We start from the raw sequence: 14,605 nt of genomic DNA, 5'->3' as shown, positions 1-14,605 counted from the left end.
AACAATGCTGCAATGAACATGGGGCTGCATGTGTCTTTACGTATCAATGTTTCTGAGTTTTGGGGGAAATATACAGTAATTAAATTTTTTTTAAATGAAAAAATAAATGACTTATTCTCAGCAAATGATGCTTCCCCATGGTCAGGTGCCACCAAGGGCCCCATGTCCAGTGTAGGAATTTCAGCCCTACTGGCTCCATGCAGCTGTTTAGTGGCTGGTCTGAGTGCGGGGTCAGGGGGCAGCACTTGCACTAGGAATTGGAAAATTCCTTAATAGTTAAGCAGGTTGTAGATATTCACTTTATCAAGAGATGGACCAATCTATGTTTTGATAGCTATAAAAGGAGTCCTATAGAAACCTGAGTGAAACGGAGCTGTGATTCTAGCAATGTTCGGGCACCCCTCGTTGATTATGAATTCAAGCCACTGCCTGGCTGATCTCTTGGCAAATGAATGATCCCAGCACTTTTGACACCCAGGTCATTTAGCGTTACTTAATGTACCCACGACTCCTCTCCAGACTGAGGTGTTTTACTTTCCTAAAACTCCCATCTGCTTTGCCTCAGCTTCTATTATCTTCTAACAAAAAACCTCAAGAAACATTGACTTCAGCATTCCTGTTAGCCCTCTCTTGATTTTCTCCCTAATTATTGCCATCTTCTGTCACCCTCAGATGTGGAAGTCTGTAGTAGGACATGATGTGTCTGTTTCCGTGGAGAACCAGGGTGATGACTGGGACACAGACCCTGACTTTGTGGTGAGTTTGGAAACAGCTTTGCTTGGATACAGAAAGGTGGAGGGAAGGCGCTTGGACCACTCTGTAACCTTTGGGGAGACTTAAAAAAGGACAGTCTGGAGCTGAGATAACCCTCGCAGTGGAACTGACTGGTAGGGCAGTTAGTTGTCTATAATGAGTAGGGCATGCATGATATCCGATGTGGAGGATGGGAGGAGACAGGTGAGATGGAGAAAGTAATTGGACATTGTGATTGATGGGCTATGACAGGCTATGCTGAAGGAGCAGGTCAACCTGTGTCTCCTTTGGCCCATAAGCCAGGATTTGGGCTAGACCTTTGTAATCTGGGGGGATTCAAAAGTCATAGACCTGAAGGGGAAACTGTAAGGGATGCAGTAGGAAGGGAGGTTTCAGAGCTCACCAGTTTAATTTAACATGGGGGCCAGGTGGGTACACATGAAGAAGGCAGCAGAGGCAGGGGACATGGAGGGCGTGTGTGTCAGCTGCAGGGCCTCTCTCAGTGCGGCACTTCTCTTGCCATCACTTATTGCTGAGTGTTGTCTTTTGCAGAATGACATCTCTGAGAAGGAGCAACGGTGGGGAGCCAAGACCATCGAGGGCTCTGGACGCACCGAGCATATCAAGTAGGTGCCAAATGGACTAGGAAGAGGGAAAGGGATGTGGGAGGAGCCCAAGGACAACTTGGAAACTCAGGGAGGAAGGAAGGAAAAAGGTAGTTTGTGTTTATGTGTCTTTTCATTTTTTTCTTGAATCTGTGTGTTCCTAAGTGTGTGTGTCATTGTGCATTTCTATCTCGTGTCTCTCCTCTTATCCCCCAACCCTATTATTTCATTTTTTTAAAAGTGAGAGACAGCCTGACCTGGTGGTGGCGCAGTGGATAGAGCGTCGGACTGGGATGCGGAAGGACCCAGGTTCGAGACCCCGAGGTCGCCAGCTTGAGTGCGGGCTCATCTGGTTTGAGCGAGGCTCACCAGCTTGGACCCAAGGTCACTGGCTCCAGCAAGGGGTTGCTCAGCCTGCTGAAGGCCCGCGGTCAAGGCACATGTGAGAAAGCAATCAATGAACAACTAAGGTGTTGCAATGCGCAATGAAAAACTAATGATTGATGCTTCTCATCTCTCTCTGTTACTGTCTGTCTGTCCCTGTCTATCCCTCTCTCTGACTCACTCTCTGTCTCTGTAAAAAATAAATAAATAAATAAAATTAAAAAAAAAAAAAAGTGAGAGACAGAGAGAGAGATAGCCAAAGACAGACAGATAGGAAGGGAGAGAGATGAGCAGCATCAACTCGTAATTGTGGAACCTTAGTTGTTCATTGATTGCTTTGTTATTATTTCTTTTTTATTTCTAACAATCAGCTGTTTTCCCCAAGTGAGTCTATATAAGGGATTCAGAGAGGAAATGGTTCAAATGCTGAGGTTGTATTATACTTTATTATCTATCTATCTATCTATCTATCATTCTATCTATCTATCTATCTATCATCTCTATCTATCTGAATGTAAATGTATGTCTGGAATATAGGGTGATTTCAGATGGCCCAAGGAGGATTCAGTAAGATGTCAAGGTAAAGAACTCAGAATAAATATTGTAAAATGAGGACACTACCAGGTCGCATGCCTGGTCTGAGTAATTTTTTGTTGTTGTTGTTGTTGTTAGCAAGAGAGACAGACAGGAAGAGAGAGAGATGAGAAGCATCAATTCTTCATTCCAGCATCTTAGTTGTTCATTGATTGCTTTCTCATATGTGTATTGACTGGGAGGCTCCAGCTGAGCCAGTGACCCCCTTGCTCAGTCCAGTGACCTTGAGCTTCAAGCCAGTGACCTTTAGCCTCAAGCCAGTTATCTTGCACTCAAGCTGGAGAGCCTGCACTGAAGCAAGATGAGCTAGTACTTAAGCCAGTGACCTCGGGGTTTCTTTTTTTTTTTTTTTTTTAATATTTTTCTGAAGCTGGAAACAGGGAGAGACAGTCAGACAGACTCCCGCATGCGCCCGACCGGGATCCACCCGGCACGCCCACCAGGGGGCGACGCTCTGCCCACCAGGGGGCGACGCTCTGCCCACCAGGGGGCGATACTCTGCCCCTCCGGGGCGTCGCTTTGTTGTGACCAGAGCCACTCTAGTGCCTGGGGCAGAGGTCAAGGAGCCATCCCCAGCACCCGGGCCATCTTTGCTCCAATGGAGCCCTGGCTGCGGGAGGGGAAGAGAGAGACAGAGAGGAAGGAGAGGGGGAGGGGTGGAGAAGCAGATGGCCGCTTCTCCTATGTGCCCTGGCCGGGAATCGAACCCGGGACTTCCGCATGCCAGGCCGATGCTCTACCACTGAACCAACCGGCCAGGGCCAACTTCGGGGTTTCAAACCTGGGTCCTCAGCGTCGTCCCAGGCCAACGCTCTATCCAATGCGCCGTCACCTGCTCAGGCTTGGTCTGAATGATTTTGAAAATAAATATTTGTATTTGGCTACTTAGGAGAAATTGGAAGCTATGAAAAGTGATATGAAGAAATATGACACTTGGGAAGCCTGTCAATTAAAACTATTTTAGTAATGGTGTTTAGCGATCTTAAAGATTATAACCCAATATTTTACCAAAAACAAACAAAAAACTCTGTATCATAAAGAGAAGGTACAGCTATATCTAAGGGTTTCTGTGGGATATATTGTATATTTGAATTGAGAGATTCCCTCTTCTCTTCCCTGGATTACTTGAGATCATCCAACCAGGGCTGTCTTCTTAGGATAGTTTCAGAATATCAAATATTAATAGTAAGGTAGACACAAGAAACGGTATGACAAGGGCAAAATTAAAAGCAAAAGTGGACAACTACGCACAAATTGGCAAAACTAATACAGCTCTAAGCTCCATTATAATTCCCTCCCTCCACTATAACAAAAATGCTTTTACTTCTTTGTCCCCTAGAGTTAAAAAATATCAGGGGAAAAACATGTCAGCGGATGGTCACATTGCACAAACAACACACTTGGAAAACTTGGTACATTTTTACACAATTTGATAATACTGCGCATTGTGCATTGTTGTTTAATGAGATGTAAATGGTTTATCTTAAATAATTGTAATGAATATTATTCTTAAAACAAACAAAGCAATTCTGGCAGCAGTTGGGGAAGTGAACAAGAAATGGATCAGGGTCATGCAGAAAGCTTCTTTATGCCCTCTGTCGGCTCGACAATCTAAAATAAAAGATGCCCCCCATTTTTTCTGAGTAAAGGCCACTCAGCCCTGGGAATCCTGAGAATGGTTAAGATCAGGATGCAGGCCCTGGCTGGTTGGCTCAGTGGTAGAGCGTCGGCCTGGTGTGCGGGGGACCCGGGTTCGATTCCCGGCCAGGGCACATAGGAGAAGCGCCCATTTACTTCTTCACCCCCCCCCTCCTTCCTCTCTGTCTCTCTCTTCCCCTCCCGCAGCCAAGGCTCCATTGGAGCAAAGATGGCCCGGGCGCTGGGGATGGCTCCTTGGCCTCTGCCCCAGGCGCTGGAGTGGCTCTGGTCGCGGCAGAGCGACGCCCCGGAGGGGCAGAGCATTGCCCCCTGGTGGGCAAAGCATCGCCCCTGGTGGGCGTGCCGGGTGGATCCCGGTCGGGCGCATGCAGGAGTCTGTCTGTCTGTCTCCCCGTTTCCAGCTTCAGAAAAATACAAAAAAAAAAAAAAGATCAGGATGCAAACTTTCCTAGTGCCTTTTCCCTCCCGGTGCCTGTGTCATGCGTAGTAGGAATAGAACATTTTAAGCAACATTCCTAAATTCCTGCCATGATCTTAAGGACAGAACTTGAGTTTGGATTCACAGCTCTGCCATTACCAGTAATGTGAATTCAGACATAGAACCCCTCGGAATCTCAGCTTCCTCTTTCTCAGATGGGGATAATAATAGCTACCACGCAGAATTCATGGGCTAACATGTCTAGACCAGTACTTAGCACCTCTTAGCAACTCAATAATTTTATTTCTCTTTTCTGTTAATATAGATTAGTTTAATTATATTTTCTTTGTTTTGTTTTTAAGAAACATTTTATTGATTGATTTTATAGAGAGAGTAGAGAGAAGGAGAGGGGAGTGAAAAGTGTCAACTCATAGTTGCTTCACTTTAGTAGTTTATTGATTGCTTATCGTATGGGCCTTGACCAGACAAGCCCAGAGCTTTGAACCAAAGACCTCAGCATTCCAGGTTGACGTTTTATCCATTGCATCACCACAGGTCGGGCAGATTCTTTTTCTAAAAACCTAACATAAACATGACAATCCTTTTCCTTCCTAAGTGGTATGTACGTCAGCTGTTGTGTTGCACAATCTAGTACATACATGACGCTGACTAGAGACCCCTGGAGTTATAAAATGTGGTGACCCTACATTTTCCCTTATAAACATTACTGGATCCACATATGATAGAATAAATAGTATCTTTTCCCTCCCGGTGCCTGTGTCATGCGTAGTAGGAATAGAACATTTTAAGCAACATTCCTAAATTCCTGCCATGATCTTAAGGACAGAACTTGAGTTTGGATTCACAGCTCTGCCATTACCATTATCTTTACCAAAAAGGTAAAGATATTTACACAAAACCTACTCCCCTCCCATTTACCTAGGTTACTAAGGTGTAAAATCCCAGTCTCTGCTAGCGACTAGCCAGGTGACCTTGGACAAGTCACTTCTCTTCCTCAGATTCTCATTTTTCCCCCTGGGATCATGAAGATCGCTAGATGACTTTCCAGTTGCAAGTCCTTTAGTAATCTCTCTGACTAATGTGGGCTAAGCCATCATTAAGATCATGCAGGAATCACTAAGGGCTTTGAGAGAGGAGGAAGTTGAAGGGGAGAACAGTAGCTGCAGAACTGAGATGACTCAAAGCAGGAAAAGGAAGTGATTGTGGTTCACACTGATCTCACTACCTTACCCCACACCATCATCTTTCTTTTTTAGGTCTACCTAAAACAAATTTAGCTTGGGGTGTGGTTTGGGAACTTGCTGAATAGCTCAAATGATTCTATCTATCTGTCATCTGTTGCATAAAGGAGTCCTGAGCCAGGCAGCGTCAAGCAGCCCAGTGTATCCTAGGAAGTGCTTGGTTTTCAAGGACCATGTCCTTTTCTCCATCTTCTTCTTGCCACTCTTGCCCACTCATACTCATGTGCCTCTTTACAGTCAAATACCCCACTCCCTCCCCTGGATGCATGTCAACACTCATCTGCTTCTTGTCAAGACAGAATAGTTTTGCCTGCTTAGAATTTTATGTAATGAAATAATATAGAACTCATTCTTTTGTGTCAGCATAATGTTTTTGAGATCTATCTATGGTCTTGTGTGTTATCAGTCTGTTGTTCTTTATTATTGCCAAGTAGTATCCAATTGTATGGATATACCACAATTTGTTTTACCTGTTACCCTGTTGGTGGACATTTAGGTTGACAGTTTAGGGCTATGACAAATAAAGCTATCGTGAACATTTGGATTTAGATCTTTTTGTTGACATATATTTTTATTTCTCTGAGGAAATACCTAGAAACAGAATTGATGATTTATATATTAAGTGTGTGTTTAACATTTTAAGAAACTAACAAATTATTTTCTGATAGGAATTTATCATTTTCATTCCTACCAATAATATATGATTTTTAATTGCTCCACATCCTTGTCTACACTTAGTATTGTTAGTATCTTTAATTTTAAACACTCTTGCAGATATGTAGATTTTAATTTGTATTTTTATGATGTGCCATTAGTATCTTTATTAGTGATGTGCCATTCATGTATCTTCATATCTTCATTTCAGTGTCTGTTTAAATCTTTTTTCTCACTTTTTAAAATTTATTTATTTATTTATTTTAGTTTTAGTTTAACACACATTTATTTCCTTAGTTCAATAACCTCTATACACAAATACATGGTTTAAGATTTTTAATTTGGCCCTGACTTGTTGGCTCAGCTGTAGAGTATTGGCCCGGTGTGTGGAAGTCCCAGGTTTGACTCCTTGTCAGGACACACAGGAGAAGCAACCATCTGCTTCTATACCCCTCCCCCCTTATCTGTCTTACTCTCTCTCCTCTTTCTCTCTCTTCCACTACCACAGCTATGGTTCAAATGGTTTGGGCAAGTTGGACCCAGACACTAAGGATGGCTCCATGACCTTGCCTCAGGCACTAAAATAGCTCGGTTGTCAAGCAACAGAGCAGTGGCTTCAGATGGGTAGAGTGTTGCCCAGTAGGACACTTGGCAGGTGAATCCCAGTCAGGGCACATGGGGAGTCTGTCTCTGCATCCCACCTCTCACTTAGTAAAAAAAAAAAAAAAAAAAAAAATCTTACAGGGACAGAGAGAGAGTCAGAGAGAGGGATAGACAGGGACAGACAGACAGGAACGGAGAGAGATGAGAAACATCAATCATCAGTTCTTCTTTGCGAGACCTTAGTCTTTCATTGATTACTTTCTCATATGTGCTTTGTCCGTGGGCCTTCAGCAGACCGAGTGACCCCTTGCTCGAGCCAGCGACCTTGGGTCCAAGCTGGTGAGCTTTTGCTCAAACCAGATGAGCCCGAACTCAAGCTGGCGACCTCGGGGTCTTAAACCTGGGTCCTCTGCATCCCAGTCCGACGCTCTATCCACTGCGCCACCACCTGGTCAGGCAAAAAAAAAAAAAAAAAAAGATTTTTGAGTGGAAATGAATTTAGGTTTTATCAGGTTTTAGAAGTCTGCTACATGTTTTCTGGAAATCATTTAACTGAGCCTTTTAAGACTTCTAGCCTGCCCTGGCCGGTTGGCTCAGCGGTAGAGCATCGGCCTAGCGTGCGGAGGACCCGGATTCGATTCCCGGCCAGGGCACACAGGAGAAGCGCCCATTTGCTTCTCCACCCCTCCGCCGCGCCTTCCTCTCTGTCTCTCTCTTCCCCTCCCGCAGCCAAGGCTCCATTGGAGCAAAGATGGCCCGGGCGCTGGGGATGGCTCTGTGGCCTCTGCCTCAGGCGCTAGAGTGGCTCTGGTCACAACATGGCGACGCCCCGGAGGGGCAGAGCATCGCCCCCTGGTGGGCAGAGCATCGCCCCTGGTGGGCGTGCCGGGTGGATCCCGGTCGGGCGCATGCGAGAGTCTGTCTGACTGTCTCTCCCTGTTTCCAGCTTCAGAAAAAATGCAAAAAAAAAAAAAAAAAAAAAAAAAAAAGACTTCTAGCCTGACCTGTGGTGGCGCAGCGGATAAAGCGTTGACCTGGAATGCTGAGGTTGTCAGTTCGAAAGCGTGGACTTACGGGGTCAAGGCACATGTAAGAGTTGACACTTCTTGCTCATCCTCCTCTCTCCCTCTCGCTGTCTTCTCTAAAATGAATAAATAAAGCCTTAAAAAAAGAACTAAAAAAAAAAACCCTAAAGATTTCTGATAGCTACAGCCAGACAGAAATTTATTTTTACTTTTAAAGTGGGTTGTTTGTATTTCTATTGTTTTAAGAGTTCTTTATATATTCTGGATACAAATCTTTTGTGAGGTATATATTGTGCAAATATTTATTTCAGAGTGCAACTCCCTTTTACATTTTATTAATGACATCTTTTGAAGATCAGAAGGTAATAATTCTGGTTAAGTCTAATTTATCAAAATTTTTATGGTTAGTGCTTTATGTGCATAAGAAATTTTTGCCTATCTCAAAACTGTGAAAATTATCTTATGTTTTGAAGTATTTATAATTTTAACTTTTACATTTAAGTCTATGATCAAATTAGTTTTTGTGTACAGTGAGAGACAAAGATTGAGGTTCATTTTTTGCCATATGGGTAGTTCATTATTCTAACATCATTAAAAGACTATTCTTTCCTCATTGACTTACCTAGCTATAATGCCAGTAACCGAGGCCAGGCAGGTCCACATCAGATTTGGGCAGACGGTATAGAAACTATGGAGCTGGAAAGCATTGGGCCATTCTATTTAATAGTCTCACAATGGCGGACAAGCACACAGGCTGGGCAGAACTGCTTCTCAGGCAAACAAACAGTAAAATGGCCCCTCACAGTGGTGGACAGGCAATCGCCATCCACAATCCCCTTCCGTGCAAGCAACCATAGCCTTACGTTAAGTCACACACATGTGGTGCAGCCATGAGCTCAAGCACCAATCAGGCAAAGTGCTTGCAGCTGGTAAACCAGCGAGCAAGCCTAACACAGCTGCCCCACACTGGCATCTTTGGTCATATACATGGGGGTCGATTTTATTGAGCTGTATTTCTTCCCTGTCCTGTACTATATACTGTGCTGATTATTGTAGCTTTTTTTTTTTTTTTACATATTTTTTTTTCTTTTTTTGTATTTTTCTGAAGCTGGAAACGGGGAGAGACAGTCAGACTCCCGCATGCGCCTGACTGGGATCCACCCGGCACGCCCACCAGGGGGCGACGCTCTGCCCACTAGGGGGTGATGCTCTGCCTCTCCGGGGCGTCGCTCTGCCGTGACCAGAGCCACTCTAGCGCCTGGGGCAGAGGCCAAGGAGCCATCCCCAGTGCCCGGGCCATCTTTGCTCCAATGGAGCCTTGGCTGCGGGAGGGGAAGAGAGAGACAGAGAGGAAGGAGGGGGTGGGGGTGGAGAAGCAAATGGGCGCTTCTCCTATGTGCCCTGGCCAGGAATTGAACCTGGGTCCCCCGCACGCCAGGCCGACGCTCTACCGCTGAGCCAACTGGCCAGGGCCTATTGTAGCTTTTTGACAAGTCATAAAATCAAATAGTCCTCCAATTTTGCTTTCCTTTAAAATAATAAAACTTTTACTATTACAGGATTTTACATTTCCACATATATTTAATTTAATTTAATTTATTTATTTTCTGAAGTTGGAAACGGGGAGGCAGTCAGACAGACTCCTGCATGCGCCCGACTGGGATCCACCCGGCATGCCCACCAGGGGGCGATGCTCTGCCCCTCTGGGGCATTGCTCTGTCGCAACCAGAGCCATTCTAGTGCCTGAGGCAGAGGCCACAGAGCCATCCTCAGCACCTGGGCCAACTTTGCTCCAATGGAGCCTCGGCTGCGGGAGGGGAAGAGAGAGACAGAGAGGAAGGAGAGGGGGACGGGTGGAGAAGCAGATGGGCGCTTCTCCTGTGTGCCCTGGCTGGGAATCGAACCTGGTACTCCTGCACGCCAGGCCGACGCTCTACCACTGAGCCAACCAGCCAGGGCCTCCACATACATTTTAATATTATTTATTTTGTTAGAGAGAGTGAGAGAGAGACAGGAAGGGAGAGAGATGAGAAGCATCAAGTCGTAGTTGCAGCACTTTAGTTGTTCATTGATTGCTTTCTCATATGTGCCTTGACCAAAGGGCTCCAGCCAAGCCAGTGAGCCCTTGCTCAAGCCAGCAACCTTGGGCTTAAGCCATCGAACTTGGACTTCAAGCCAGTTACCCTAGGATCAAGCCAGTGGCCATCATTGACATGATCTCATGCTCAAGCTGGTGAGCCTGAACTCAAGCCAGTGACCTTGAGGTTTTGAGCCTGAGACCTTAGCTTCCCAGGTCAGTGCTCTGTCCACTGTGCCACGACTGATCAGGCCTTCGTATGTTTTAGAATAGGCTTGTCAATTCCTACAAATACGCCTGTTGGTATTTTGTTTAGGATTGCATTAAACCTGTAGATCATTTTGGAGAGAACTGACAACTTAATGTGTTTGAGTTTTCCAATTTATGAACGTGGGCTATCTCTCCATTTAAGATCTTGTTTTTATTACTAAGTAAAAGCAACTGAGCTGACTGACTTAGTCTATAAAGTTTTATTCACAAACAATATGACCACAGATGCAAAAAATCCTAACGAATTTACAAAATCATCTGCTACTAGAACCATTAAGTACATTTGGCAAGATCACAGGATACAAGATTACTTTTGAAGTCAATTTTATTTCAACATACCACCCATGGACATTGGAAATTGAAAGTTAAAAATAAATGCCACTTATCATCACCAGAATAACATAAAATATTTTAGCATAAATTTAACAAAATATGTGCAGGACCTGAATACATAAAAATATTTCTGAAAAAAATTAAAGACAAATGGAGAGTTAATGCGTCAAAAGTTTCTTAGGTATGCCACTAAGCATGCTGAATCGTAACTTTGTGTTTGTTTTTTTTGTTTGTTTGTTTGTTTGTTTTGCATTTTTCTGAAGCTGGAAACAGGGAGAGACAGTCAGACAGACTCCCGCATGCGCCCCACCGGGATCCACCCGGCACGCCCACCAGGGGCGATGCTCTGCCCACCAGGGGGCAATGCTCTGCCCCTCCTGGGCGTCGCCATGTTGCGACCAGAGCCACTCTAGCGCCTGAGGCAGAAGCCACAGAGCCATCCCCAGCGCCCGCGCCATCTTTGCTCCAATGGAGCCTCAGCTGCGGGAGGGGAAGAGAGAGACAGAGAGGAAGGCGCGGCGGAGGGGTGGAGAAGCAAATGGGCGCTTCTCCTGTGTGCCCTGGCCGGGAATCGAACCCGGGTCCTCCGCACGCTAGGCCGACGCTCTACCGCTGAGCCAACCGGCCAGGGCCTAACTTTGTGTTTTCCTCTCTGTCTCTTCCACCTGACCACTACCTCCATACGTTAATCATCTTTGTGTCCTCAGGGCCTAATAATGTCTCACACTTAAAAGTTTAATTAGTATTTAATTAATATTTATGGAATGAAGGAACGATATAATTAAGACCTACTTAAAGTGGCTTCAGCTACATTCTAAAGAATTTGATAAGTTGGTTTTCTTTGGTCCTCACATTTTCATTCAAATTATACTGTGTATTGGCATGATCCTCTAACTAGCCTTGCTGTCATCCATTGGATGATATGACTAAATCTCATTTTCCTTTTAAAAACTTTTTTCCACTTTAATATAGTTATGACCCATGTAACAACCATTGGACTCACTAAAACTTTGTAGAGTTTTTCCATTTTAAAGTAATGGTGCCTGACCTGTGGTGGCACAGTGGGTAAAGCGTCGACCTGGAATGCTGAGGTCCCCGGTTCAAAAAAACGCTGGGCTTGCCTGGTCAAGGCACATGTGGGAGTTGATGCTTCCTGCTCCTTCCCCGCCCTTCTCTTTCTCTCTCTCTCCTCTCTAAAACGAATAAATAAATTTAAAAAAAAAGTAATGGTTAACTCCATTTTCATTCTTTATCTGACTTCTTTGGTTGGGAAATATCAGTCATTTACATGTTCTTGGAACCAGTCTCCGCTTTGACACAGCTCTGAAGTGTTGGTGGTGTTGAATTAGCAACACAGGATCTCTACCCTCACTGCTGCCAGAGGGTTTAGAACAGGTACAGGAACAGAAGGTTCTTCCAGCACTTAGTTTAATTTCACCTGGTTCAAAGCCAGCTTTCTAAAATTAACTGTGACTAAAGCTGAGAAGGCTTCTTAAAAAGATCTTCGGCGGGTGTATACTACAAGGCCACCAGATGGATCTAGTCTTCCATGAAAAAGGAGAATCCCTGATGTGAGCTGGCCATTCTACCTGTAACCAATAGATCTGGTTTTCTTGAGCTGGTGAAATTCCAGTAACATCACTATCTCAATTCCCTAAACTTCCATTTCTTGCTATAGGAAGTCAGTTCTTTTATTTAGGGTGCTCTTGTCCAAATGTTTCTCAGAATTCTAGGGGGTTTATATATGTGTCCAAGTATCAGTCCTAATTGTTACTTATTGGTGTTGGTGCTGACCTATCCATATCCTCAGACCAAACTGATATACTGAGGTGCTCTCTACCCTTATGGTGAAGGTGGAAGTGAAGTAAGGACAATGCCTTCCTTCCTTTCGTGTTACATTCTCTTAGTGATAGAGGTGCTCCAAAGTGTTACAACAATTAGTGATAACAGTCAAGTTCATTAGCTAGCTTTTATTAGTTTTTAGTTCCATAAGAATTCTTAGATTGCGGGTGGGAAGGGAGGGCATTCATTTTTTACAAGAACATAAAACAAAATACTTAATAGTAGATCAATTTCTCAATGCTACATTTTTTATAACCATTGTTTTATTTTATTTTTAAATTTATTTTATTTGTTTAAATTGAATATATTGGGGTGACCATTGGTCACTAAAATTATATAGATTTCAGATGTACAATTCTGTAGGACACCATCTGTATATGTATTGTGTGTTCACCATCCCAAGAGAAGTCTTCTTTCACCATTTATCCCCCCTGTATCTTTTTCTACCATATCACCTCCCTTTCCCTCTTGTAATCACCACACTGTTCTCTGTGTCTATGAGGTTTTTTTCTTGGCTTAATCTCTTCACCTTTTACACCCACCCACCCCCTTCCTCTCTGACAGCTCTCTGTATCTATGAGTCTGTTTCTATTTTGTTTGGTAGTTTAATTTGTTCATTAGATTACACGTATAAGTGAAATCATATGGTACTTCTCTTTCTCTGTCTGGCTTATTTCACTTAGCACAATGCTTTCTAGGTCAATGCATGCTATCACAAAAGGTAAGCTTTCCTTCTCTTTATGGCCAAGTAGTATTCTACTGTGTAAATGTACCATCTAAGGATGGTCACTAGCTTTACATCCACAGCAGATGATCTACTTTAAATATTGTGAAGAGAGGCAGAATGCCTGTTGGAAGGAGGATTACATGTGGCTGTATATTTGGAAAAGGAGAGCTGGCACCGATTAGGGTGAAACTAAGGTGCATTATTGCTAATAAGAGTAAATAGGATATGTGTCAGGCCAGTAGTCATGGGTTTTTAATCCACTCATCTACTGATGGGCACTTGGGATGCTTCCACATCTTGACTATTATAAATAACACTGCAATAAACATAGGGGTGTGTGTATTCATTTGAATTAGTGTTTTAGGTTTCTTTGTATATATTCTCAGAAGCGGAATTGCTGGGTCATAAGGCTGTTCATTTTCATTTTTGAGGTAACTCCATACTGCTTTCCATAGTGGCCACAGCAATCTGCATTCCCACCAACAGTGCATGAGGGGTCTCTTTTCTCCACATCCTTAGCAGAATATATTGTTTGTTGATTTACTGGTGATAGCCACTCTTGACAGGTGTGAGATAATATCTCATTGTGGCTTGAATTTTCATTTCTCTGATGATTAATGTTAAACATCTTTTCATAGGTCTGTTGGCCATCCGTATTGTCCTCTTTGGAGAACTGTCTATTCAGGTCCATGGTCCATTTCTCTCTCTCTCTTTTCTCTCTCTCTCCCTCCCTCCCTCTTTCTTTCTTTCTTTCTTTCTTTCTTTCTTTCTTTCTTTCTTTCTTTCTTTCTTTCTTTCTTTTTCAAGATAGACAGAGACAGAGAAAGACAGACAGGAAGGGAGAGAGATGAGAAGCATCAACTTGTAGTTGTGGCACTTTGGTTATTCATTGATTGCTTCCTCATATGTGCCTTGATGGGGGCAGGGGGATGGCTTCAGCTCAACCAGTGACCCATTGCTCAAGCCAGAAACCATAGGGTTACATCTGTGCTCCTACACTCAAGCCAGTGACCCCATGCTCAAGCTGGTGAGCCCGTACTCAAGCCGGATGAGCCCACACTCAAGCCGGATGAGCCCACACTCAAGCCAGCGACCTTGGGGCTTCCAACCTGGGTCCTCAGCATCCCAGGACGATGCTCTTTCCACTGCACCATCGCCTGGCCAGGCCTTTTTAATTAAAAATTTATTGGGATGACATGATTCATCAAACAATATGGGTTTCAACTGTACAACTCAATATAACACCATCTACACTCCATATCGTGCAACCTCTGCCCCAAGCAAAGTCTCTTTCTGGCTCCAGTTTCCCCACTATTGTCCTCCTCCCCCAACCCCCACCCCTCCCTTTTCCTCTGGCTATTGCCACCTGTTGTCTGTATCTCTATGCTATGTATATATT

General features: G+C 44.1%; 1 protein-coding gene across 1 annotated transcript in view; it reads left to right on the top strand.

Moving 5' to 3' along the window:
- Positions 1-14,605, top strand: part of HCLS1 (hematopoietic cell-specific Lyn substrate 1) — a 41,684-nt gene that overhangs the window by 3,063 nt on the left and 24,016 nt on the right. The window contains exons 2-3 of the mRNA XM_066347538.1: positions 673-756; positions 1,306-1,379. Of these exons, the coding sequence (XP_066203635.1) occupies positions 673-756; positions 1,306-1,379 (158 nt within the window). The remainder of the gene's footprint in view (positions 1-672; positions 757-1,305; positions 1,380-14,605) is intronic.

Source organism: Saccopteryx leptura, chromosome 8 (genome assembly GCF_036850995.1).
Source record: "Saccopteryx leptura isolate mSacLep1 chromosome 8, mSacLep1_pri_phased_curated, whole genome shotgun sequence".
NCBI classification, from domain to species: Eukaryota; Metazoa; Chordata; class Mammalia; order Chiroptera; family Emballonuridae; genus Saccopteryx; species Saccopteryx leptura.
This window is presented reverse-complemented; position numbering and strand designations above follow the sequence as displayed.